At 45.2% G+C, this 27,736-nt stretch overlaps 2 protein-coding genes and 1 pseudogene across 2 annotated transcripts in view; all 3 read right to left on the bottom strand.

Annotated features, from left to right (window-relative positions):
* The window catches only part of LOC125939322 (protein numb homolog), a 70,690-nt pseudogene extending 64,775 nt beyond the window's left edge, over positions 1-5,915 (bottom strand).
* A 671-nt stretch (positions 5,916-6,586) lies between these two features.
* On the bottom strand, positions 6,587-14,486 carry ARMH2 (armadillo like helical domain containing 2). Its single transcript, XM_049654778.1, has 2 exons — positions 9,395-14,486; positions 6,587-7,077 (listed from the first exon to the last, which is right to left on the bottom strand). Exons 1-2 carry the CDS (start codon positions 9,657-9,659, stop codon positions 6,650-6,652), a joined length of 693 nt encoding a protein of 230 aa, XP_049510735.1. The 5' UTR covers positions 9,660-14,486; the 3' UTR covers positions 6,587-6,649.
* Positions 14,487-14,590: 104 nt separating this feature from the next.
* The window catches only part of RIPOR2 (RHO family interacting cell polarization regulator 2), a 98,971-nt gene continuing 85,825 nt past the window's right edge, over positions 14,591-27,736 (bottom strand). Inside the window, exons 19-21 of the mRNA XM_049611338.1 lie at positions 24,049-24,132; positions 20,351-20,441; positions 14,591-15,389 (exon numbers count right to left, since the gene is read on the bottom strand). Of these exons, the coding sequence (XP_049467295.1) occupies positions 15,289-15,389; positions 20,351-20,441; positions 24,049-24,132 (276 nt within the window). The 3' untranslated portion in view covers positions 14,591-15,288. The remainder of the gene's footprint in view (positions 15,390-20,350; positions 20,442-24,048; positions 24,133-27,736) is intronic.

Raw genomic sequence — 27,736 nt, 5'->3', positions numbered from 1 at the left:
GAGAAACTAATCCTGTCTGCCATGAACAAAAATGGGATTCATCAGAAGACTACAATGGTCCTGAGGAAGCAGAAGTCAGAGCGGCACTGGGGACCCCGCAGCAGGTGCTAATCGACGTTGTCTTAGTGCTGTTTGATTTTCTCCCCTTTCCTGAGATGGCAAGATTGGCATAGCCCGGCTTATGTCACTGCTCCTCGGAAGGGCAAGATGGCTGGGTTGACGGTCTCTTAAGACTACACCGTGGATGAGATATCCCCTCAAAAGAAATGAAATGTCATCAGAAGAAAAATTGATTCTAACGAGCCAGAGCACCACACATGTCACTACGCAGCCTTAGGGCCCTTGAGACTTTGTTTAGAAAAACCACCCTGTGCCCACCCTGCCTCTTCCAAGATATCTCAGTCGAATTTTAGGTTTTAGCTAATGAGGTCATGATCTTTCGCCCAAGAAGGATAGGAGCTGGTGTGTCTGAGCTCCTGGGGCCTCTGGGCAGGATAACTGAGGTGTGTGCTGTGTATTTATTAGAGCAGTCCCTCAGCAGGATCACAAGTTCCCTTTTACCTAGATAGTAACTTTTTGATAACACACCTTCTATCGGCTTTCTCCCCCACCCTGTTCTTAGTTCCTTAGGTCAATCTTGCAAATACGGTCCCTGCATTCAAATTCTTAACTGGAGTTCGCTTCTAGGAGAACTCAAATGTTGGGGAGAGATGCAATTGTAAGGAGCAACCAAGGAAAGTAAAGTAACTGAGTGTTAACACTTTGGTAAACCAGTTTTAAATTCCAAGCTTAGCATACGAATGTCTCAAGGCCCGCTTCAGCCTTTTATTTTACCAACTTCAACTTCCACGTGTGCTAGAGTCCAAAGAGGAATCTGAATACAACAACAGAGCTAGGCTGCCTCATAAGCTACGTTTCCATAGATAAAATGTTAACCAAAAGTTCTCTAAGCATTGTCAGAAGAGGGGCCTTAGCAGTTTCCGGTTAAGCATGTGAGTCAAACCCAGCCATTTAGCTACTCTGTCTCCCTAGACCCCATTAAAAATGACAGTAATCTATAACAGACATAATCTCACACTGATGAGTCAGTTAATAGCCAGGGAGGATGAAGGAAAAGTGACAAAACAGGGCACAGAAGGAAACTTAAACAAAAATATGAGTATTGCTAAGCAATCCCATTTCTAGAAATCTTCCACAGATATGTTCCCACACATGTGAAATGATCTATATTTAAGATCATTTAATGATCTATTTATTTATCTATTCTATTTATTCTATTTGTTCTATCTTATCTATTTAATAGATCTACTTAATGATCTATTCTTTAAGGTATAGAACCTAGACCAAGATAAAGTATTGGCAGATACAACACCATCTTTCACAGAACTAGAACTAATAATCCTAAAATTTGTATGGAAGCACAAAAGACCACGTATCGCCAAAACTATCTTGAGAAAGAAGAACAAAACTGAAGGTATCACCATCCCAGATCACAAGATACACAACAAAGGTGTAGTAATCAAGACAGTATGGCACTGGCACAAAGATGGACATATGGGCGAGTAGAACAGGCTAGAGATCTCAGAAATAAACCCACACTTTTCTGGTCAATTTATGATGAGGCAAGAACGTACAAGGGGAAAATACCATCTCTTCTATAAATGGTGCTGGGAAAAGTGGACAGCAGCATGGAAAAGAATGAAACGGGACCACTTTCTTACACCATACACAAAAATAAACTCAAAATGGGTTATAGACTTAAATGTGAGACCTGAAGCCATAAAAATTGTTAAAGAAATCGCTGGCTATGTGTTCTTCTACATCAGTCATAAAAAACACTTTTCTAGATAGGTCTCCTGAGGCAAAGGAAACAAAAACAAAATTACTTTGTTGGGACTAAACCAAACTAAAAAGCTTCTGCACAGTGAGGGAAACCAGCAAAACAAAAAGGCAACCTCCTGAATGGGAGAAGATATTTGCAAATGACATATCCAATAAAGGGTTAATATTTAAAATATATAAAGAACTTCTGTAACTCAACACACACACACACACACACACACACACACACACACATAATCCAACTAAAAAATGGGCAGGGGACCTGAATAGACATTTATCCAGAGAAGACCTACAAATGACCAACAGACACATGAAAAGATGCTCAACATCACTCATCACCAGAGAAATGCAAATTAAAACCACAATGAGACATCACTTTACACTTGTCAGAATGACTTAAATAAAAAAACACAAGAAATAACAAGCGTTGGCAAGGATGTGGAGAAAAAGGAACCTTTGTGCACTGTCGGCAGAAATGTAAATTGGTACAGATACCATGGGAAAGCAGTATGGAGGCTCCTCAAAAAGTTACAAATTGCAATTAACCATATGATCCAGTAATTCCATTGCTAGATGATTACCCAAAGGAAATGAAAACACTAATTTGAAAAGATAAATACACCCTCTCTTTATTGCAGCATTATTTACAATAGCCAAGATACGGAAGCAGCCCAAGTGTCCATAGATAGATGAATGGATAAAGGAAGTGTGGGATAGATGGCATATAGATTATAGATATGCAGAATAGATGAGTGGATAAAGACGTGAGATATAGATGATGTAGGTATATAGACAATGGAATATTACTCAGCCATACAAAAGCAGGAACTCTTGACATGGGCAACAAACAGCATGGATGGACCTGGAGGGTATTACACTAAGTGAAATAAGTCAGAGAAGGACAAATACCAGATGATTTCACTCATGTGGAATTCAAGAAACAAAAAAAAAGAGACAAACTCAAAACAGACTCTTAAATACAGAGAACAAACTGGTGGTTGCCAGAGGAAAGATGGCGTGTGGGGGGTGATAAGTGAAATAGATAAAGGGGATTAAGAGTACACTTATCATGGGAAACCGGGGTGGCTCAGTTGGTTAAGTGTCCGACTCCTGATTTCAGCTCAGGTCATGATCTCATGGTTAGTGATTTGAGCCCCGCATCAGGCTCTGTGCGGACAGTATGGAGCCTGCTTGGGATTCTTTCTTTCCCTCTCTCTCTGCCCCTCCCCCGCTCATGCTCATTCACACTCTGTCTCAAAATAAACAAAACAAAACAAAAAAAAACACTTGTCGCGATGAGCACTGAGTAATGTATAGAATTGTTGAATCATTACATTGTACACCTGAAGTTAATCTAGTATTATATGTTAATTATACTTCAATTTTTAAAAAGGTGAATACCAGAAAAAAATTGCTGCAAATAAAATGCTACTATATGTTAAAACAAGACTAAGAAAAGGGATATATGTACATTTCCTTGTATACAGATAGAATATCTCTGGAAAGTATTCTTTCCAGCAGGGAACCTGCTACTTTTCTAAATCTGGTGTTTTCGGGCACCCGCGTGGCTCAGTCAGTTAAATGTCCAACTTCAGCTCAGGGCCTGATTTTGTGGTTTGTGAGTTTGAGCCCCGCGTTGGTCTCTGTGCTGATAGCTCAGAGCCTGGAGCCTGCTTCGGATTCTGTGTCTCCCTCTCTCTCTGCCCCTCCCCTGCTTGTACTTGGTCTCTCAAAAAGTGAATAAACATTAAAAAGAAAATCTAAATCTGAGGTTTTCTTCCAGGAGTGGGAAACTCCAGTCCTGTAACACTCCTGGTTTCAGCAGAGGTGAGTGACCTCACTGACTATAGGCTTTGGGAAAAACAGAGCCTGGCTCTTCTCTTCTGAGGAGTGAGGAGTTTGAGGTCCTCTGCTGCTCCTCCAGGGTCAGAGGCTGGCTGAAGTCAAATGATCCCTCCAGAAAAATAAACGTATCGTCGGAAATGGCAGATCTCCAAAAATTAACCTCCTCTTCATTCTTTCTGAGGAAACTAGTGGAAAACCCGCTCCAAATTCAGATGTGGGAGTGAACCAGAAAAAGGAAAGCAAAAGTATGTGGGATCCCTCAATAGTATGTGGGATCCCCCAACATGGGAGGGATAGAGGGGATCCCTGGTGTTGAAGGGAAATCCTAAAATCTTTGCTAGCCAGGTGGGAGGCCCAAATGGGAACAATAGCATGGTGGCATCCAGGATGGGGGTGGGGGTCTGTCTTCAAGAGGAAACAATTACTCAGCGTGTAAGTATTGGGTGGCTGAACAGTTATGGAGAATGGAAATCCGTGAATGAAACTAAGCAACACAACAAAGGAATCAAACTCCAGGGAAAACAGTTGTATGAGGAAGGAAACGATACTACACATACTACTTAGCCATGAAAAACGCTGAAGTACTCCTCTTGTTTTAATGGACAATTGTGGCACAATTATATTGAGAGACGAAGGGGAAACCCCAGCAAGGAACAGGGTTAGAACCTTAAGACCTTGTCAGTCATAGTAAGAAGTAAAAAGAAAATTACCTAAAATTGGGGGGAAAAAAGAATTAGCAATATATGTGAACTACTTATTTTTTAATGTTTATTTATTTTTGAGACAGAGAGAGACAGAGCATGAACAGGGGAGGGTCAGAGAGAGAGGGAGACACAGAATCTGAAACAGGCTCCAGGCTCTGAGCTGTCAGCACAGAGCCCGATGCAGGGCTTGAACCCACGGACCGTGAGATCATGACCTGGGCCGAAGTTGGATGCTCAACCGACTGAGCCACCCAGGTGCCCTTATGTGAACTATTTAGAACTAGGATAGTCATAATAATAAAACAATAATAATAATAAAAACCAGAAGAAACAGACAAAAAACCTCAAATGGTCGTCTCTGGGAGTGCGAATCAGGAAGGGGTTAAGGGACTGCTATTTCTCAGTCTGAGTCATTGTATTATTTGACTTAAATTTTTTTTTAAATGTTTATATTTGAGAGAGAGCACATAAGCTGAGGAGGGGCAGAGAGAGAGGGAGACACAGAATCCTAAGCAAACTCCAGGCTCTTAGCTGTCAGCACAGAGCCGGATGCAGGGCTCGAACTCATGAACCATGAGATCATGACCTGAGCCAAAGTCAGGCACTCAACTGAGTGAGCCACCCAGGCACCCCGCATTATTTGACTTTTTAAATTATGTTTGTGTATTACTTGGACATTACTATTAAAATTTAATTTTAAAGAGCATTAACAGGGGCACCTGGGTGGCTCAGTCAGTTAAGCGTCCGACTTCAGCTCAGGTCACGATCTCACAGTTTGGGAGTTTGAGCCCCGTGCTGTCAGCACAGAGCCCACTTTGGATCCTCTGTCTCCCTTTTGCCCCTTTCCTGCTGGTTCTCTTTCTCTCTCTCTCTCTTAAAATAAACTTCAAAAAAATAATAAAATAAAAAGCATTAACAAAAAGTAATTTCTGACCATGACCCAGTCTCTAAATGGGACTTCCAATTTTCAACCCTTAATCTACCACCATAAATGGGATTCTGGTTTGAGAAAGTCTGCATTCACAAAATTCACAGAGGATGAGAATACACAGTTGCTCAGCAGAACACAGCTTTCTCTGGTTTAACACCTGAGAACACTTGTGCCAAGATCCCTATGAATCTGCGTGATGTGATCAGCCCTCCTATAAGAAATACAAGCAGGGATCACAGAACTGCATTACCATTTTACCGTCACATTGAAGCACAGCTCAGTCAAAGCCAGTTTGTGAAAAAGGTGAAAAATTCAACATCCACTGGCTGCAACTTAAGGCAACTGTCAATGTGCCTTTAGGCACTTGCAATAAATACTGCTTTTTGCACTAAAGCTTTTAATGAGACTGCGTAGCACAGAAGTCAAGTGCAGGCTTTCTGCTACTTATTCTCTAACCGATAATACAGGGATTGTGTACATCATTGTAGGAAAACCCAAGAGCCTACCTTCAGGCTGTCTCTAGACGTCTGAACACGCGGCACCCCGTCTCCATCCAGAGTTGTACCAGTGGAGTTGAGTTGAGGTTTTATTGAGTGTTAATTGCCCCGAACTTTTAGCTGGCCTCACGTGCGAAGGGATCATGCTTTGGTGGCCAGAAAACCCTCTCAGATAAAGTCGTGGCAGCTGGATGATGAGAAGATCAGCACTGAGATAGGGCTAAAAGGGCACAGGTGGGGTAGTGTCCATTACGAGAGGTGGCTGTGGGCGAGGTTAGGGTTTGGCATTTCTAGGTGCCTTGGCTTAATGTCATCTGATGACCCCCCCCCCCCAAACACACCATTGCTCCTAACAGTTGTATAGGTAATGCATCGTTCACTGAATCCCCGTTTTATGAACCTACATTTTATGAGGTCATTTTATTTTTATTTAAAAAATTTTTTTTAAAGTTTATTTATTTATTTTGAGAGAGACAGAGATAGCACAAGCGGGGGAGGGACAGAGAGACAGGGAGAGAGAGAGAATCCCAAGCAGGCTCCGTGCTGTCAGCTTAGAGCTCGATGTGGGGCTCAAACTCATGAAATGTGAGATCGTGACCTGAGCTGAAACCAAGAGTCGGACACTCAACTGACTGAGCCACCCAGGTGTCCCTTTATGAGGTCATTTTAAACAGCGGTGCTTTTCATACGTTTGGTTATTTCGGTCACCGTGATGGTTGATAGAGAATTTTTCAACTGCCTAAAAGAAAACACTTTAGGGTACTATCTCGACTTGTTATTGTTTATTTCAGTTTTCCGGGTTAATGCAACGGTAGCTGCCCTTAGAGAAATTAATTCCTGTGAAAACCAATGAGGAAATATAGCACCTCTGCAAAATTCTCAGGCCACCCAGACCAATTCTCAGCCGCCAGTATTTGCAAATGATATTTCAGATTACCTAAGTCTCTAAGCTCCTTTACGCAGGACACATTATTGCAGGTCATGACAGAGAGAACGTAGCAAGCCCAAAATTTAACAAGGAGGTGTTTGTTGATTTCAGTTTTGATGACAGAATCGACTCTGTACTCAAAAATCCTCACGAGGATAGGGGTAAACTTGAAATTCTTGGCTTTCCTCTGGCTGGTAGGATTTAAGTAACACCAGCAGGCTATACTCTGGAGCAGCAGAATCTTTACTTTCGGCGCCAGCTGGTGATTTTGCAACAAACTGGCCACTTCTTTGATGTGCTCAGTGGCGTATTTCCCAGCCGTGGGTCCTCCTGGAAAATAAGTATTTGCATTTCAGAAGTATTTGGCGTATCTAGGAGCTGGTGACATTTGAGTGCTGATGTGTCCATATTCCTTTTGCTGTATCCTGACACTTTGGATGCTCTGAATTTTCCTTTTCCTTCCCCCCACCCCCTCCTGGTGTGCTGCTGTGAACAGGAAAAAGTATGTTGATAAGCACAAAACACGAAAGGGACTGGAAGTTCCCCGCCTGTCAAAGTCTCCTCCCTGGCTCCTTTATTCAAGCACCTACTTGAGTAGGTGTCAGGAGTCAGTACTTCAAGATGAACAGAGCAGACAAAACAGAAAACCAAAACACTGCTCTGCAAAGCCAGGGTGTAACTCGTAAGAGAGGTTTTTCATGAGCTGTCCCTTGCTGTCCTGTTCTCTCTGATGTCTCATTTCTCAGCCCGACTCTTGCAGATCTGGAACCAACGTGACCTTATAAGATTGCTCTTGCTTGGGAACCCAACCTGGTTCCCAGACTGACCCCACCTGAACCCGGGCTCTACTTTCCTCGTATACCGGAACCCCAGATTGCCCGAGTTCAAATCTCAAACCCTAAGAAGGTACTGGCCAAGAAAACACTGGACGAAGACTACTCAGGAGGTGAGGAGTAGCTGGCATACTTGGCCAGATTCTAGCCACTGGGGTTTTGACCTGGCTTGGATTTCTCTTAGTGGCACTACCACAGTCCCGTGGACCCAAGGATGTTCTAGCCAATGTTAAAGCTTTAGCTGAAGCCTGGGCATAGGCTCTTTCCCTGCCTTCTACAAGTATAACTAAGACTGAGGTTACATACCATCAAGTTAAAGAATTCTGACTCTTTTATAACCACCCAGCTCTTCCCCCAAATGGTGAACAGAGCTCTACAGGGAACTTTCTCAAGTGGTGGGCGCCATTTATCCTTCCTTCACATGGGAGTCCTCCAGCTTCTTTCTAGCTCTGTGCCACTGGTTCTCACCCATCCTGGCACCTAGGACCCCTTGGTTCTTGAAAACGGTAAATGTTTTCTCTCACGGACGCCATTCTTTGAAAAATTTAGTCTGTCAAATTACATCTAGGCAACCCATTAAAAAAGAGATCAGTCATCTATGATACTTATAGCTACCAGAGCTTCTAATCAAGAGACGTGTTGTTGAAGATTATGTATAAAATTTCACTGCATATCCTGAAATTTATTGGAACAAAAAAAGTGGAGTTGAGTTTAAACCTGATAATCATTAGAGTGGTGTGTGTTCGAGCAGTTTACCACGTAATTTTCTGGCCAAATATACATTCACGGTTGCTTTTCACTGATGCCCCAAGTGCCTTCCTGATAGGTGTTTTAACAGCCTTAGGCTTTTAATGATTTTTCTAAGGTAGTTTCTGTGTAATGCATTTTTGCAAGATAAAAAATGGGGTGCCTGGGTGGCTCAGTCGGTTAAGCGTCCGACTTCGGCTCAGGTCGTGATCTCACAGTTTGTGGGTTCGAGCCCCGCGTCAGGCTCTGTCTGTGCTGACAGCTCAGAGCCTGGAGCCTGCTTCAGATTCTGTGTCTCCGCCCCCCCCGACCCCCCAACCTCTCTCCTGCTTTCTCTCTCTAATACAAATAAACATTAATAAAATAAAAATAAAATATCAACTGGTATTACTCTGTGTTGGAATCATATCACTAAGTTGGAATTATATCAAGTCGGTTTAGATATTTTATTTTTTAAATAATAATGAGAACTTTGATAGGCAATTTCAGTATAGTTGTTTTTAATAAAAGTGGGAAAGTTCTTACTGAGTAGTTTATTTGATGGACATTCTTTTTTAAATTAAAATTAATTAATTAATTAATTTTTAAATTTACATCTAAGTTAGCATATAGTGCAATAATGATTTCAGGAGTAGAATCTAGTGGATGGACACATTATTTTAAAACATGAGATCCTTAAGGAGAAAATGATTAGTAAATATCTTTGGTGGTACAAAGACAAAAAACTAAAAATTTAGGCAAAGGAAATGTTATTGGAATTTTAAGATCAGAGCTATGAAAATCACTAACTTACAGCATTATAACAAGCAGAAGATTTTGAAAGACCTACATTAGCACAGCTGGTTAAATCAGTACCAGCATGGGGCTCCTGGGTGGCTCAGTGCCTCAGGTCATGATCTCGTGGTTCGTGAGTTCGAGCCCCTTGTGCTGACGGCTCAGAGCCTGGAGCCTGCTTCAGATTCTGTGTCTCCCTCTCTCTCTGCCCCTCCCCTGCTCACACTCTGTCTCTCTCTCAAAAATGAATAAACATTAAAAATAAATAAAATAAATAAAAAATAAGTCCGTACCTGTGAAGGCCAACAGTCCGATTCTATATGCAGCCTGAGCCCTCTTCTCAATGGCTAGAGATTGATTCTTCAATACACGACCAAGCACCACGAATTTTTCTTTGTGAAAAATACTCTCAACCGAAGGGATATCTTCTTCCTTCTTCTTAATGAAAAAGCGCCTAACAGTGACATTCCAGAACTTCTGGAGGCGCTGATACAGCCCCACAAAATACTGGTAGATCTGAGTTGAAAATTGCACATAATAAGTATGTGCCTTAGACATCGTATGAAAAAGGCCAGTGGTGCTTCAGTTATCCTTGTGTTGTGGCAGTTGAAGTCAACAGTCTAGAACTCTGGAATGCATCTCTTAGCGACACTGGAGAATGGAATACACAAATCAGGGGCAAGCAATGGAGGCCTAAATTCTTCAGGCCACCATCGAAGGCCTTCTACAATTTCAGTCAAATCAAGTTCACTTATACGCCTCTGGTGCACGGAATCTCAGCGTCGACCACACTGGCTTCTCCTCACATACGCCAGGAGTGTTCCCGCCCTTGTCCCTTTGCTTGCACAGGATCTACGGGAACTTGCCTGTTCTACGTGGCTTATTCCAACACATCCTGAATTTCCTTTCATAGCATTGTGGCTATTCTGCTTATTTGTCACGGAATCAGAGTTTTCCTCCACATCATGGATTTCCTATGTTGGTCCTATTTTGCTGAGAAAATAGAAGCAGTCAGTGGAAGGCATGGTTGCCTTCATTGCGTCCACCTATCTCCATCCGTGCACATATACTCCAACTGTCCTGTTGTTATGGACCCCTCTCCATTCCTGCAGGACATTTCGTGACTTGTCCCACTCAAGGAGATTGCCCTACAGTTCTTCTCTTGCCTTAACTAAGTTTTCCATGTTGACTGGATCCTTTTCACATCAACAAGCAGGCTGTACTTGTTCTCAAAAAAATAAAACACTCTCTTGACCTCATAGAACCCCTCTGCCAAGTTATTGCTCTGTTCCTGTTTATACAAAAACTTTTCTTTTTTAAATGTTTATTTTTGAGAGAGAGACAGAGCGTGACCAGGGGAGGGGCAGAGAGAGAGGGAGACACAGAATCCGAAGCAGGCTCCAGGCTCTGAGCCATCAGCACAGAGCCTGACACAGGGCTCGAACCCATGAACTGTGAGATCATGACCTGAGCTGAAGTCAGATGCTCAACCGACTGAGCCACCCAGGCGCCAAAAACTTTTCAAAGAGTTGCCATACTTAGTGTTTCAAATATTCTTCCACTGTCTCTTGGATGTACTCCAAAGATGGATTTCAAACCCATGAATCTTCAGGCTCACCGATGACCTTCATTCTGCTGAGTCCAATTCTCAGTCCTCAGCACTGGATACTCCTTTTTCCTTGAAACACTCAATTCACCTAGCGAATAGCTTCTAAGATGTCACACTTGATTTTTCTCTTGCTTGCCACCCTCCGTTTTCCTTTGCTGGTTCCTCTTCTCTCTATGACCTCCAAATATTGGGGTGTTCCAAGACTGTTCCGTCACACACACACAAATATATTTTAATATTTCATTTAAAAAATTTTATTTATTTATTTTGAGAGAGAGAGAGAGAGAGAGAGAGAATGAATAGGGTAGGGGCAGTGAGAGAGGGAGAGTGAATTCCAAGCAGGCTCCATGCTGTCAGCTCAGGGCCCGAGGTGGGGCTCAAACTCATGAACATTAGATCATGACCTGAGCCGAGATCGAGAGTCAGATGCTCAACCGACTGAGTCACCCAGGCGTCTCATATTTAACATTTTATTTTTTGAGTAATCTCTACACCCAACATGGGGCTTGAACTCACAGCCCTGAGATTAAGAGTCACACGCTTCCACCAACTGAGGCAGCCAGGCGCCCCCCTCCCCAGTTTTGTATTCTTAACTAGATTTCTCACCTGGACTCCAAACACATTCAGTCACCAACTTGACAGCCATCCATTTGGATGTCTACGTGGCTTCTCAAATATAACATGTCCAAATCAGAATTCGTGCATTTCCTAAGCCAGCTGCTGCTCAGGTTCTCTGTCTCGGAAGAGGGCACCCCGATCCTTCCAGCGGTTCAGGTTGAAATTTTTGGATTTATCCTTGGCTTTTATTGGTCTCGCATCTCATTTCCAACTTATCGACAAGGCTCTACTGTCAACGTAGAAATTTGGACGGCGGGTCCCTCTCCATTCCTACAGTACATTTCACGACTTGTCCCACTCAAGGAGACTGCCCTACAGTTCTTCTCTTGCCTTCTACAAAGTGTACCTGCCTATACTCTTCAAATATATCAAGATACGGAAGCTCAGGAAAGGGGGAGTGACTACTGTTGTAAGTGAGAAGAGCCTTAAAGAGACATGACAACTAAACATGTAATCCATGGTTGGAACCCTGTATCCATATGCGTGTGCATGCGTGTATGTGAGCACCTGTGCATGTGGGTATGCGAGCACGTGCATATGCATGTGAAGGCTATAAAGGATTATTAGTGGGACAACTGGGAATCATGGACATGTGTTGGCCAGCACGGCAGCCACATGTAGCTTTGGAGCACGTGAATGTGACTAATCTGAATTGAGCTGTGCTGTAAGTATAAACTACATACTGGATTTCGAAGACTTAGTATGAGAAAAAAATAAAAAGAATGAAGGTGCCTGGGTGGCTCAGTTAAGTGTCCAACTCTTGATTTTGGCTCAGGTCATGATGTCATAGGGGAAGGGGCAGAGAGAAAGGGAGAGAGAGAGAGAATCTCAAGCAGACTGCATCATCGGTGTAGAGCCCAGTGCAGGGGCTCAAACTCACCAACCGTGAGATCCTGACCTGAGCCAAAATCAAGAGTTGGTTGCTTAACCAACACCTAGACGCCCCCCAAAATGTATTATTAAAGTTAACTTCCCCTATTATTTTTACTTTTTAAAATCTATTAGAAAAAAGATTAAAAATAAACTGTGCCTGCTAGTAAAATCTAAAACCCCAAGCATGGCTCCTCTTCAAGGCCATTGTACTTATTGTTACCTCTTCTTCCTGGGGATATTCACGTGGTTCACCCCTCAGTTCCTCAAGTCGTTGCTCAAATGTAATTTTCTATTAGGCCTTCCTCGAACACCCTCTTCAAACTTGTGACCTTTGCCATGTCACTTCTCCTTTCCCCAACCTTGTGCAATTATGATCGCCTTCCCTGTCTTTCCTTCACCAGAATATGAGCCCTGTGAGGGCAGAGATTTTTTTTTGTTTTCTCTTCACTGCTGTATCTGCAGTGTCAAGAACAGTCCCCAGGGGGCGCCTGGGTGGCTCAGTCGGTTAAATGGCTGACTTCGGCTCAGGTCATGGTCTCACCATTCATGGGTTTGAGCCCCGCGTTGGGCTCTGTGCTGACAGCTCAGAGCCTGGACCCTGATTCAAATTCTGTGTCTCCCTCTCTCTCTACCCCTCCCCGACTCGTGCTCTGTCTCTCTTGCTCAAAAATAAATAAACATTAAAAAAATTAAAAAAAAAAAGAACAGTCCCCAGTATATACCTTATTCATAGTAAGTATGCAAGTAAACAAACACACAAAACTTGTTGAATAAATGAGAAGTTAGAGATCAGGTTTGTAGCAAACAATTTGTTTCTCACACAAAGCATACTTAGAATTTCTCAAAATCAAGAGAATATTAATAAGAGATATTATCTCCAGGAAAATTTCAGGGATAAAAATATTTCTCTTTCTATTTGACTAATTTTCTTTTTGAATACAGTAAGAAGGGCTGGTGTTTTCTGCCGAGTTGGGGTTTACGGTTTTCCTTTACCATCTTGTAAAGTTAAGGAAGACAATTCAGTTAAACAGTATAGCAATAAACCTTCCTTGTAGGAGAAAATTTTTCCTGCTGACTCAAAGGAATCACTGGTATTTAATAGCGTCAGTGGGTGAATACTCTCCCAGCTGAATGCTGGGGGCTCCTCTGTGATGACACGGGTGGGGTGTGGGCTGGGAACACACAAATGAAGGCTCTTAGCATCCTCAAGGGGCTCGTGGTCTCTGCTCACAGATACCACAATTCTGAAACACAGCTCTTTTCCTCCAATTAGCTTTACAACACATTGAGAAGTAAACATTATTATCTTCATTTACAAGTGAAGGAATTTCAAGATGAGAAATTCAAGTTGCGAAATGAGGCGCCCTGTGCTATAGAAACGCCAGGTTAAGAACGGCATGTGAAAAACAGAGCAGACTCTGTGCATAAGAGTAACAATTCAAAAATAATTTTTATTTTAACTTACATGATCGAAAGAGTGATGGATACAAATGCCACGAGACTAAAGGCACCCCCTCTGAGTGAAAATAAAATGCAGAAATGAATACAAAAGTACGTAATTAATTACTCATGCAATATTCAAAAAATTAGAAAACGAAAACAAAACTAACAAAAAACTCTGTAACATTTGTGATTTGACTTTCTACAAAAAGAATCAACCATCTAACAGAGACTATAGGCTACAGACTATACATGCTAAACTACAGACTGTACAATGTACCTTTAAAATGAAGGATATATGCATATATATAATATTTATAAATATACAAATATATATACACATTATAACTTCACAGTTGAAAGAACTATTCGCCAGGAAGTCTGGCAAACAATTCTTACTTTAAAATGGATTAAGAGTTGTTCTTAAAGGTCTTGCTAAAATGTAAATATTTAAAACGACACCTAAATATTTGATACGAACACATCCAGAATACAGTTGATATTCCACGGTTTAAATCACACTCACACATTTTATTTTGATATCTTGGCATATCCCACCGTGTATACTCTTAAGAGGAAGGAAAGTTAGTTAGTACGAGCTATCTAGTGGTCTTGTACTTTATTTAGTGGAATTGCTCCCCTGATACAGAAACAGTGAGGGGAGCTGTTGTTTTAACTATTTGGCCAAGAGCTCCCACCCAGTGACGAGTGATTTCTCTGGGGCAGTAACTGTCCCTCATGCGTCCCTTGGGACATTCTTCCTCCTAATCTCATGCTAATTCCTGTAGAAGCAAGGACCACTTGTGAATCTCCTTCTGCTCCCGCCCCATTAAGATTCCTCCAAGTGCCCAGTTCTACGACCCCAAAGAGCATCACAGCTTTCTGATTCCATGAGTTTTTGTTTTGATTTGTCTTAGCAGCAAAATACCTCTGTTGTAAAAGTATCATCAAAAAAAAAAAAAATGGCTCGTGTTCAAAAAAGCTTCAACTTCGAATGTCTTTTTTTTAAGGAGTACGGGTATCATCTTAGACATCAACCTGTCTTTTATCCATCACAGAAACATGCTTTGGGAACGGTCAGGATGGAGAAAAGAAACAAAAGAAGTAATGGAGGCTTGGAAAAAAAATGAAGTTAAAAAAAAATTTAAACTCTTACAATGTGTCATTTTACCGAGTTCTGCGGGCAAACTGTTATTCGAAGAAATTCTTTTTTGTGCTTTGCATTTAAGGTAAAATTAGGTAGCTGGTGGGGCCCCTCAACCCTCAGGACACGACGGGGAGACACCGCAAGGCGTGTGACAGTCATCAAAGTATCATGTGACGATTTTAGGCTTAGAGAAGAACTTCCAAAAAAGTACAAAGATGGCTGTTCTAAAATTCCATACATATGAGATAAGATGGATTCTTTTACCAAGTATCGTCAGACGCAATCGACACCGTCATCTACGGAGTCATATTGGCCCTATTCTATCGGCCAAAGGAAAAGTAGATAGGTACTATGACGCTCGACTTTGACTTCTATCTATGACGTGTTAAATTTCCAGACAACCTCAGCAGAACTCTTCAAGGTTTAAACACGCCCGCTAAATCCCAGCACCATCTTGATGAACAGGGCCATTTATTAAGATGGCTGTTGGGCAGAGCTCATTAAAAGGCCGTGGCAACTTCAGCCCCATGACGCCCTCCAGCGTTAACACGGTCTCGAGGAAATTTGTCCAGCTGTTCGTACGCCAGCCGCCCATCTTCTCCTGCGCGCAGAACATCAAAAATAAACACCAGTTTAACCTTCTCATTCATCGATGACTCAGGATAACGAATTGAAACCAGTTGTTTGGGAATGGATTGCTATATTTGCTAATGTTAACTTTAGTAAGGAAAGTCATCTTCTGTAATTCTTAATTATGTGGTTTCCTAGGTACTGTTTAGAAGAGCCAAGAACTTTTTTTTTTATACTCAAAAAAAAAAAAAAAAAATTCCAGGGGCGCCTGGGTGGCTCAGTGGGTCGGGCGTCCCACTTCGGCTCAGGTCATGATCTCACAGTTTGTGGGTTCGAGCCCCGCGTCAGGCTCTGTGCTGACAGCTCGGAGCCTGGAGCCTGCTTCGGATTCTGTGTCTCCCTCTCTCTGCCCCTTCCCCGCTCGTGCTCTGTCTCTCTCTCAAAAATAAATAAAGATTAAAGAAAAGAATTCCAGTGTAGTGAACATACAGTGTTGTATGTTTCGGTTTCGGATGTACAATACAATGATCCAACAATTCTATACATTACCCAGTGCTCATCAAGATAAGTGTACTCTTAATCTCCCTCACCTATTTCACCCATCCCCCATCCACCTCCCCTCTGGTAACCATCAGTGTGTTCTCTGTAGTTAAGAGTCGGCTTTTTGGTTTGTCTCTTTTTTCCTTTGTAGAACAACCAAGTACTTTTGAGTTAATGCCAGAGACTAAAATAATGTCAGGGTGTGGAACAGTTGAACTCCTAGGGGCATTTAATGGCAATAATTTCACACATAGATTTCTTCCTGAGAAACCATATGGATTATAAGTGTGTTAGAGATTTCAGAATGGCTGGTCCTTGACTTCAAGGCATTGAACTTTGATATAGCTTTTACTTTTTTACATTGTACATTGACATATCTAAAGGGTCTTTTATAAAAGTCAAATTTATCTAGACTTTAGCTAAAAAACTCTAGCTAAAAAAAATTACCCTTGGCCTTGGACACATGTGGTGATGCCATCTACCAGCTAGTAACTAGGTCACGTCTGCCAGTAGAACCATCTTGAACAGCCAACAGGTATTTGCAAGTTATCTGAACATTCCATTCTATTTTTTCCTATTTAAAACAATGATTAGGAAACGGGGAAAACAATCACAGAGAAGTAGTGATAAGAAGCAGGTTTTCACGTATTTAATACAAGAGAGACAAAGCTGGGAATAATGAGTTGTGGTCAATCAGAAGTTCATTAAGAGGGACACCTCGTGGCTCAGTCGGTTAAGCTTCCCACTTGGGCTCAGGTCATGATCTCATAGTTCATGGGTTCGAGCCCTATGTCGGGCTCTGTGCTGACAGCTCAGAGCCTGGAGCCTGCTTTAGATTCTGTGTCTCCCTCTCTCTGACCCTCCCCAGCTCACATTCTGTCTCTCTCTCAAAAATAATAAACATTAAAAATAAAAAAGAAGTTCATTAACAAAAAAAGTAAAAAAAGATTCATGAAACGCTAGAAATACATTGATGTGAGTTTTTGAAAAGCAGTGTAATGGTGGATTTTATAATATATCGTAGTCTCTGGAAACAGAAGCCTCTCGATCAACTAAAGTTTGTGTTTTAGAGGGGTATATTTAATTTTTTCGGTAATACATCACATACCAAAGGAAGGAGTCACCTGCACTTATAAGAACTTAGCAAACTCCTCTAGACAAAGGCCACCAAATTTTAGAGATTTCTGCAGATTGTTTTGTCATGCCTTGTTGACTTTTCTGAGGCAAATGCTATTTTTTCCCCTAATTCAGTAATTTTTACTTTTTTATTGCTTTGGAGTGGAATCCTTTTTTGAGACAAAATATTTGCACAAAACCCTGACATATAAAACATTAAACACAGCACCTTTCTAGGTGATGACAGCGGGGCGGGGAGGCGGGGGTAGAGAGAGACAGAGTTAGGCACATTCATACCATGGCACACAGCCTGAATGGCTTGGGTAACTAACGCTATTTAGAACCCAGTGAATACCCGGCCCGTTCCTAGCGTGTGCATGGCTGTATCCCAATTTAGAGGTGTGCAGTCCTTCCCCAGAGTCCTGCAGAGTGTAGGTGGGTCAGGATTCCATCGCGGTGCCCTACCGGGTCTGGGTGCCCATAAGTGAGTTATGCCTCAATGGGCCCTTCTGCAAAATGGGACTAACTGCCCTTCTCCTTCGTGGAGTCCTTCGGAAGATTAAATGTGCTAACTCATGCAGGTCCCTCAAAACAGTGCCCGGCACAGAGCGAATCCTCTACGGGTGTAACCCCACATCACTGCAGAGACACAACCAGAGCTGGGATGCCGGGGCCTCTTACTCTAACGTTGTTTTCCGTGGGCGTTGATCTGCGTTGGCCCCTCCTCTGGTCTGTCAACAGCCCTGGGAAGCAGGCAGGTGTTGGAGGAGAAAGGGCCTGAGCTTTGGCACATGGGGCAGTGTGCTTTCAACCGGTCTGAGGCCCAGCCGGACGGGTAGGTGGCCACAGCTACACAGACAGCAGTGGGCAGCGGCCTCAGGTGGCGATTTACATGTGAACGGTAACGACTCAAAATTAAATACGGTTAACCTTCAGTTCCTCACTTACAGAAGCCACTAATTCCACAGCAGCCGTCTAGGACAAAGAGACCGGCCCCCAAATCACAGGGGGACCTACCAGACACAATTACCAACTCGGTCATCTGGGTGAGTTAAAAACACACCAGTGTTTGTGTATTAAGGTCAAAGGAGATTCATAACATTGGGTTCAAGCATCGGTTACATCTTAGACTCCCCTGGGGGGGCTTTGAACCATCCCAGCACCCAGGCACACCCCAGCCGACTGAAATCAGATCCTTCGGGAGTAGAACCCCGGGCATGAGTGTATTTGAGAGCCTCCTTAGTGATTCCAAAGTGCCAACTAGTGTTGGGAACGTGAGCTGGTGGTATGAGGGGGGCATGGGGGCCGGGGGAGCCCCGCAGGTGAAGCAGGTGTGACCATCGTTCCTGGAGATGCTGTTTGTGCTGCTGAAGTGACTCCTGGGGCACATCTGGCGGGGACAGGCTTCTCTGGGTCACACTGGATAAGGAAGTGTCGCTGAGCTGTGCAAACACTTGGCTTGCCTTCAGTGTTAGCCCAGAACACGATGGGATAAAAGAGGTTCAAACTAATAATACCCTGGGCGTGTGTTTAGGGAATTAAAGTTGTATGCCTAAAGCAGCCATAAGGGATCACTGTTTTTTTAAAAAAAATTTTTTTATGTTTTTAATTTTATTTTTGAGAGAGAGAAAAGGGGAGGGGAGGGGCAGAGAGAGAGAGGGAGACACAGAATCTGAAGCAGGCTCCAGGCTCTGAGCTGTCAGCACTGAGCCTGATGTGGGGCTCAAACCCATGAACCGCGAGATCATGACCTGAGCCAAAGTCGGAGGCTCAGCCAGCTGAGCCACCCAGGCGCCCCCTCACCCAAATTTGTTTAAAAAAATTTTTTTTTTAATTTTTTTTTCAACGTTTTTTATTTATTTTTGGGACAGAGAGAGACAGAGCATGAACGGGGGAGGGGCAGAGAGAGAGGGAGACACAGAATCGGAAACAGGCTCCAGGCTCCGAGCCATCAGCCCAGAGCCTGACGCGGGGCTCGAACTCACAGTCCGCGAGATGGTGACCTGGCTGAAGTCGGACGCTTAACCGACTGCGCCACCCAGGTGCCCCTGTTTTAAAATTTTTTTAACGTTTATTATTGAGAGACAGAGACAGAGCATGAGCAAGGGAGGGGCAGAGAGAGGAGGAGACACAGAACTCGAAGCAGCCTCCAGGCTCTGAGCTGTCAGCACAGAGCCCCACGTGGGGCTCGAACTCAAGAACCTGAGATCATGACCTGAGCTGAAGTGGGATGCTTAACTGACTGAGCCACCCAGGTGACTCAAGGAATAACTGTTTTATCCTTCAAACAAACATGTGCTGGCTTGGATTTCTGTGGATCAAATGATGTATTCGTTAGCAGAAGGAAGTGTCATTAAACCAGTAACTGTAAGAAAGAACACCTACAACAACGAATGTGATTTGCACGGTGATTATAAATGCCACGAGGTTCTGCCTTACGTTATTATGCGACTATAGCCAAACCAGGGTGGCTTCTTTCCAACTAGTATTATTAGCCGGATTATATTTGAGGACTTTTAGAAGCATAGTTTTTGCACATTAAGAGCGGTTGCAGTAGTAGAATAACAACTGTCTCTATCTTTTATGCAGGTTAGAACAGCCTCTCTCTGCCCCCTGCACTCCCCCGAAAGAACAAAGGCGTGAAACCTGGTAGGCAGGTGCCTTTACGAGGTGAAGTGGGGAGGGGGGTTTATCTGGCTATTCCAGCATTCAAGAACCACACTTCTTTTCTCCGGTGTCAGGACTCAGCTGGGCACAGGTCAGCGGGGCAACCAGAGGCTAACGTGCGAGGCAGGGTGAGGAGGGGACTAGTGTGCCCGCCGTGCCTGCCGCCTCAGCCAACCGCGGCCCCCGGAGTCCCAGCCCAAGCTCGCCAGCCCCCCTGGATCCCTGACTACTGCCTCTGCTTTAGGTTCGAGTCTACGTCCTGGCCTCCAAACAGCGCAGGCTGATCGGCCTGGCGGGGCTCCCGAGAGCGGCCCTCCCCTAGCTCCAGGCGGTGAGAACCGGGCATTGGACGGAGATGGGAAGCCACCAGTTCCTCATAGTGTGTGTGTGTGATTGTGACCTACATTGTGTGTGTGTAACGTGCCCTGTGCAAGTGCGCGATGTACCTTGTGTGAGTGTGACCTCCCCTGTGTGTGACGTATGCCATGTGAGCACGCGTGTGACGTCCCCTGTGCGAGTGTGATGTCCCATGTGTGTGACGTACCATGTGTGAGCATGAGTGTGAGCAGGGCCCCTGGGGGGGAAGGTGCTCCCACGGCCCCCACGAACCGTCTGGGCCCAGCTCCCTTGGAGAGCACCAGAAGGAAACAACGTGTAAGCGAAACTCACCGAGAGACAAGAGGGTCTCCGAGGCCACGTTTCTGATTTCCTCGGTGTCGCACTGACACAAAGTCACCAGCATCTTAATGCTTTCGGTGGCCTGCGAGGAGAGAGCCGTTAGTGCTGCGACACCCACGGCGGGGCCACAGGGGCGGTACTGTCTTGCCCAGGGTTCCCTGGGCCCGCTGAGCGTCCAGCTCCTTAGGGGCTCTTTTAAAGGAACACATTCCGCGCCGTCCCTCCAAGATGCACCGGATTCGTCTCCCGGGATGGCGCCTGGGCCGCGCACCCGCAGGAGCTCCAACAACTCGCGTTTGGAAGCGGAGTGGCCAGCCTGTCCTTCCAGAACAGGATCCCCTTCCCCGAGCTCTTTCCCACGCGCCTCACTGGTTCCAACCCAGTGCTCAGCTAAGGACTCTGTGTTTGGCTTGTGTGCGCAACGGGAGGACAGCCAGAGCAGGTGGTCGGAACCCTCGTGTCTGTCCATCCCACACGTATCAGCGCCCCAGGGACCGGGCAGTCGGCCAGGCAGCGAGCGGGGCTCGGTCCTGACCCCCCAGGGTTTCCGGTCCGGCGGAAAGACAGACGGTGGGACAATGACAGGCGGGGACACGGTGCTCGGGCAGAACAGAGCTGGGAAACGTCATCTGTTCTGACCTGGAGAGTCTTCACAGAGGAAGCGGTGTCTTAGGGCAATTAGCCACATTCAGGCAAGTGGTAGGTGTGTGTGTGTGTGTGTGTGTGTGTGTGTGTGTGTGTGTACGTGCGTGCACGTGTGCATGTGTTGGGCGGTGTGGGGCAGGAAATACATTCCAGGCGAGGGGAGCACCTCCTACCAGGACCCCAATCAAGGAGGGGCCTTACGAGCCACATTAAGTGCTTTGAACTTCATCCTTAGCATCGTGGAGAGCCACATAAGAGCTTTAGAAGCAGGATTTGTGGGGTGTTTTGTTTTGCTTTTATTTATTGATTTTGAGAGAGGTAGAGAGCGAGCAGGGGAGGGGGAGAGAGAGGGAGAGAGCGAGAATCCCAAGCGGGCCCCGCGCCGTCAGCGCGGAGCCCGATGTGGGGCTTGAACTCACGAACCGTGAGATCACGACCGGAGCTGAGATCACGAGTCTCACCCTTGACCCACGGAGCTACCCGGGGCCCGGGACTCGTGCTGTAGTGAGAGCAGCCTCGCCGCCGCAGAAAGCGCGCACGGAAGGCGGCTCCAATCGGGGTGGGCAGAGCGGGCTGCCGGGCGGTGGGGTCCGCGGGGCGGGGCCGTCGGGGGTGAGGATGAGGTGGGGGAGGGGCACGGACGAGCTGCACCCCCCACTGAGGTGGGCGAGCTGGGTGCCGGTCGGAGATGACTTCCCAGCAGGGACGCCCCGCATCCAGCGGGGCACGTGCCAGCGAGGGAAGACCCGGCCTGGAAACCGGGGCGGGGGGCGTCATTGGCCCGGGGAAGATGACAGACACCCCCGGGAGAGGACGCGTGCAGGCAGAGGAGGGCCTAGCACCGCGTTTCCACGGACACCACGGCGTGGGGCACGCCTGCGGCCAGACCCAGATGCTTCCGCTGAGGTTCTGACGAGCTGAGGGACCAGATTGCGAGATGGCGATTCTCCTTCTGGAAGGAAGCCAGGCGCAGAGAGCCCTGGTGCCGGTGACAGAGGGGTCAGTGGCAGTGAGCAGCACGGGCAGACCACAGGCTCTTAGCCCAGAGAAACAGATGAGGGGCCCGAACTTCGAGGGCCTCTTGGTTTGAGGATCTCGATCTCTCATTTGGGTCCAGTTTGGTAACAGAAAAATGTGGCTCTCTGCTTGCTAGCATTAACTAAGTACTACTAATAATAGTAACGATAAAAATAAAATAATGATAATAATGATAATGATGATGATGATGTTTTCCCTGACAGGTTAGCTAGAGTTGATTGGTTTGGGTGGATGAAACCCCCGTGTCCACACTGTTTTTCACACCGTGCTGCCCAGAGCCCCTTTCAGGAGCTGGGAGGCTGGGGATGGTTTAAAAAGAGGTGTTTTGTCCAGCACAAAGGATCATATTTTCTGGAAGAAAAGAGAACAGTGGAGGAATCGGGGCTCTCAGACTTGAGATCTGCTGGAGTTAAAACTGTTGCTTTTACTGTCACGTTCACACTGTGCAAATCCACAGAAGCGGACGCAGTTCACTGTACCCTGGTGACTTTGTTTCCATTAGCTCTGTGTCACAGCCATCGTCTCTGAGATGTCACGGGCACCAGGAGGCCACTCAAATAAACAGCAGTCACTGTGGGCTCTCTTGGCCACATAAGGTATTTTTCAGCACGTGACAAGGAAGGCTATATTTCCCAGAGCTGTTTTTCTGCACAGGTCATGAGATTTCTTTTGAGAATATTAACCCCTCTCTTCATGCCCATCCGGCTACAGGTCCTGCTCCTTGTCCCATGCGGCCATCCAAGATTTTAGCAAGTTTGAAGGTGTGACTTTATCTTTTTCTGAAAAGTGACTAGTCTTATTTTTGATGATTTAAGGTAGGTTGAACATTAAATCTTTCCTACTGAAAGGCAAACTTTCTTTTCTTTTCTTCTTTCTTTCTTTCTTTCTTTCTTTCTTTCTTTCTTTCTTTCTCCTTCCTTCCTTCCTTCCTTCCTTCCTTCCTTCCTTCCTTCCTTTTAATTTCCTTAAGTAATCTCTACGGTCAACCTGGGACTCAAACTCATGACTCCAAGTTGCACACCCCTCTGACTGAGCCAGCTGGGCACCCTGAAAGGCAAAGTCTCTAATGTTGGGAATTCTCAGCCTTTGTTTCATTTACATTTTAGCCCTGTCACTGCTCAGTGACATGTCCCCCTGACACACTTAAGATGGGTGAGCTGCTGGGGTGCCTGGGTGGCTCAGTCAGTTGGATGTCCAACTTCAGCTTGGGTTGTGGTCTTGGGGTTTGTGGGTTCGAGATCCCCATTGGGCTCTCCACTCTTAACAAGGAGCCTGCTTCAGATCCTCTGTGTCTCTCTCTGCCCCTCCCCCATTGCTCTCTGTCTCTCAAAAATGAATAAACATTAAAAAAATTTAAAAAAAAAGGAAGGGTGAGCTGCTTGTTAAAGCAGATAGATCATGAGGAAGCATCTGGGAATTTATCAGCACATTGAATTTCAGTATTTCCTTACAATTTTTATTTGTCCCTGTTCTTTCTTGTACACAAGAAAAATTGGTGAAATCATCCTATCAACTCTTTTTTTGGGGTAAGCTATCCATTTCTGGGCTGCGGGCTGCTGAAACACATAATTATTTCATTTGGAAAATGATCAACCCTAAGGAAACAAAGTCACATTTAGCTACTATTTAAAGAAAAGACCCCCAGGGCGCTTGGGTGGCTCAATCGATTAAGCATCTGACCTTGGCTCAGGTCATGATCTTGTAGTTGGTTCCCTTCGTAGGTTCGAGCCCCGCATCGGGCCCTGTGGTGACAGCTCAGAGCCTGGAACCCACTTCGGATTCTGTGTCTCCCTCGCTCTCTGCCCCTCCCCCACTTACTCTCTGTTTCTCTCTCAGAAATAAACATTAAAATAGAGTTTTAAGAAAAGACCCCCAAATGAATACACAGTTCCCACCGTGAAGGAGGTAAGACAGGTGCCCCCAAGTATGGGAAGAAAGCTGTTGGGTGCACTTGGCCTAGACTTGCTCAGAGCTGAACTGCCGGGGCCTCGGAGACTGGATCTTACCTGCAAGCTTTTCAGGGCCAGGCAGGCTGCCTTCTGGAGCTGGGGGTTTGCCTTTGTCAGTGCCTCACAGTAATACAGCAAGGCCTGGAAGAGAGGGAGGGACCTCGTGAGGACATTTTGATGTGTTTGCAGTTTCAGAGGCATCACTTTTACTCCCGGACCTAAACTATAGATAAAACGAGACATTTCATATGACCTTCAGAGCACAAAAAAAAAAAAAGAAAAAAAGAAAAAAAATCCATAACAATTCATGTTTACTAAAAGAACTGTCTCTGAATTCAATCCATTACTCTATCAGGTCACAGACTCTGTGGACTATGAAGCTGGAAGGTCCAAAGTTATGTTTCCAGCATTCAAGAGCCCCTGAGGTCTAGCGCAAGTGCTAAGATTGCAGAAGGGTCTGTAGGGAAGGAATGTGTCTCCACAGAAGCTGCGAGACGCTAAGTGAATCGCGTGGAAGAAAGCCACCTTCCAAAGTGCCAGGACACGGTGCACGAAAATGATACTCGACCTGGACCGGGAAGGATGGGTTAGATTTCAGCCAAAATTAAGAGTTGGACGCTTAACAGACTGAGCCACCCAGGCGCTGCCCCCCCGCCCAATTATCTTTTAAGCTGGCTTAAGACCCAGGCCCTGCGTCACCAACCACTATGTGACCGTTTCTCTACTATCTTTCTGATTTCCTATGACTTACGTTGACCTAATTATCGTTACGTATGTACACATATGTACGCCTGTGTTTATATCTATTTCTACTCTCTCAACTTGCTCACGTGTGCTTCTGGAATTTTACTTAACTTCCTGTGCCTTAGTCTGTCAATCTGCAAAGTGAGTAGAATCAAAAGCCACTCACAGGCCTTTCTGATTCTTCCACATGGTGACACATGTCAAGGACTGAAATCCGGTCTTAGCACGAAGTAAGGCCTCGATAAATAGAGCTGTAGCGTTACTGTTATTCTTATATACATCTGCGTATTCATGTATTTGTTTATAGGAGATACAACAGTGACTCCATTTCTGTTGAAGCTCCCTAAAAGATGAAGATCTTGTGTTTTTTTTTGTTTTTTAATCTTATTTGATTCCTTATAGCACCTAGAATGATACCCTGCGCTGAGTGAGCACCCATCAACTCTGGTGCCACCATCGTGCCTGGATGAAAGAGCTTGAAAGTGTAACCAAACACCTGCTGATGTGTTTGCTCATGGGATGGCACCTAGCACTGTGGTGGTCCCTCCCAGTTGTGATGAGACACAGCCTAGTTTCTCAGTGCTGGACAACAGCCCCACCCTTAAATTTTTTTTAACGTTTATTTATTTTTGAGACAGAGACAGAGCATGAACAGGGGAGGGTCAGAGAGAGAGAGAGGGAGACACAGAATCTGAAACAGGCTCCAGGCTCTGAGCTGTTAGCACAGAGCCCGACGCGGGGCCTGAACTCACGGGTCGTGAGATCATGACCTGAGCCGAAGTCGGACGCTTAACCGACTGAGCCACCCAGGCACCCCAAGAACAGCCCCACCCTTAAAAAATATGGAGATATAATTCACATACCATAATATTCACCCTTGAAAGTGTATGGCCCAGTGGTTTTTCATACACTCACAAAACATCACCACTACCTAATTCCAGATCATTTTCTTTTTCCTTTTTTTTTTTTTTTAGTAATAAAGTTTATTTTTAGTTGGTACTAAGAGAAAGGGACCAGATCATTTCCATGACTCTAAAAAGAAATCCTGTACCCTTGGGCAGTCATTCCCCTGGTCTCCTCCCTCTAGTTCCTGGCAACCACTGATCCCTCTCTCTCTCTGCATTTCCCTAGTCTGGACATTTTGCGGGAACGGAATCACATAACATGTGGCCTTTTACGTCTTGCATTTTCACTAGCCAGATGTGTTCAAGGTTCCTCCAGCACGAGTCAGAATTCCTTGTGTGTTGCATCATATTCCTCTGTAGGGACAGATCACATTTTGCACACTCGTCAGCCGATGGACATTTGGACTGTTTCCACTTTTTGGCTGTTGTGAGTAACAATCATATTAAATGTCCCATTTCACTTAGGCTTTTGCGTAGTTATCATCAATGGGTTTTTGACCTCCAGAGCCAGCCCTTGTGAAAATTGTAAAGTGGATGAACTTTAGCACATGATGCTTCTCCATTTTCCCCGTCCATTTCCCTCCTGTACCCCTCCTAAGAGCTTCCAAGCTTTAACCACCTAACCAAAGTTTAACCCGTTGTGCAAAGCATACATTCCAAGGCTTAACTGGCCAAAAACAACTTAAATGGTTCTTCCTCTCAGGCATGTTTGCATGACACTGATTCAAGAGGGATGAAGTGCTGCATGGGGGCCCGGTCAGTCCACCGCTGGTAATGGGATCTTTGTTTTGTTTTGTTTTAATTTTTTTTTCAATGTTTTTTTGTTTTTGAGAGAGTGAGAGAGTGAGAGAGAGAGAGAGAGCACAAGCCACGAGCAGAGGAAGGGCAGAGAGGGAGACACAGAATCTGAAGCAGGCTCCAGGCTCTGAGCTGTCAGCACAGAGCCTGACATGGGGCTTGAACCCACAAACCGTGAGATCATGACCTGAGCCAAAGTCGGATGCTCAGCCGACTGAGCCACCGAGGTGCCCCTGTTTTGTTTTTTGAATGTTTATTTATCTATTTATTTTGAGAGAGAGTGTGCCTATATGAGCGGGGGAGGAGGAGAGACAGGGAGAGGGAGAGAGAGAGAGAGAGAGAGGGAGAGAGAGAGAATCCTAAGCAGGCTCTGTACCACCAGCACAGAGCCTAACATGGGGCTCGATCCATGAACCGTGAGATCATGACCTGAGCGCAAGCCAAGAGTCGAACGCTTAACCAGCTGAGCCACCCAGGTGCCCCAGGAACAGGATCTGTAGATGGGACTTCTGGACCACACTGTCTCTGTGAGCATGAAGCCCGTAACTCTGCTGGCTTGAGTGGGAACTGGGCGCTGTTCCCCGGCCTGAGAAAGCATGTGGCACTTCTCTGTGCCTTGCAGAGATATACCATCTCACAGGACACGTAAGCAGCATCTTGCTCACTTGGGTTTGAGCAGTGGCCCAAGAAGAGGTGGCTGCTGTGACATTTGGATCGATAAGAGTTATTTTTTTTAATATTTATTTATGAGAGAGAGAGAGCGAGAGAGAGAGAGAGAGAGAGAGCACAAGCAGGGGAGGGGCAGAGAGAAAGGGAGACACAGAATCCAAAGCAGGCTCCAGGCTCCGAGCTGTCAGTGCAGAGCCCGACGTGGGGCTCAACCCACAAACCATGAGATCGTGACCGGAACTGAAGTCGGACGTTTAACCGACTGAGCCACCCAGGTGCCCCACAATTGGTAGGAGTTCTAAGAAGCCAAGAGAAGCTGTGCTGTTAAGCAAGAAGTCCCTGACACTGAACAGGACAGCGAGCATCTCCTCTGGCAAGTCCCAGATGATTGGAGAAACAACATCCCAACACAACGGTACAACTGGAAAGGATGGACATCTTCTACTTGTTTGGGGTGGGGGAGCAAAAAGCATCAAAAGTGAACCAACCTACAACTTTTAGTTTCAGTAGCTACGGGTTTTCAAAGGTTCAAGATTTATAGAAAAACCAGCTCTCACCTAGGTATTTTTATATTTGCTTTAGCCCTTCACATGTGAGTACAGAATTAATGTGCCAACGTTTGCTATTTC

Source organism: Panthera uncia, assembly GCF_023721935.1.
Source record: "Panthera uncia isolate 11264 chromosome B2 unlocalized genomic scaffold, Puncia_PCG_1.0 HiC_scaffold_25, whole genome shotgun sequence".
Classification (NCBI taxonomy): Eukaryota; Metazoa; Chordata; class Mammalia; order Carnivora; family Felidae; genus Panthera; species Panthera uncia.
This window is presented reverse-complemented; position numbering and strand designations above follow the sequence as displayed.

Excerpts from the sequence above, each read along its gene's own strand:
- ARMH2 (XM_049654778.1), bottom strand. The coding sequence starts at position 9,659 with ATGTCTAAGGCACATACTTATTATGTGCAATTTTCAACTCAGATCTAC. Across the intron at positions 7,078-9,394 it reads CGGACTGTTGGCCTTCACAG|GAGGACCCACGGCTGGGAAA; the intron begins GTACGGACTTAT and ends CTTATTTTCCAG.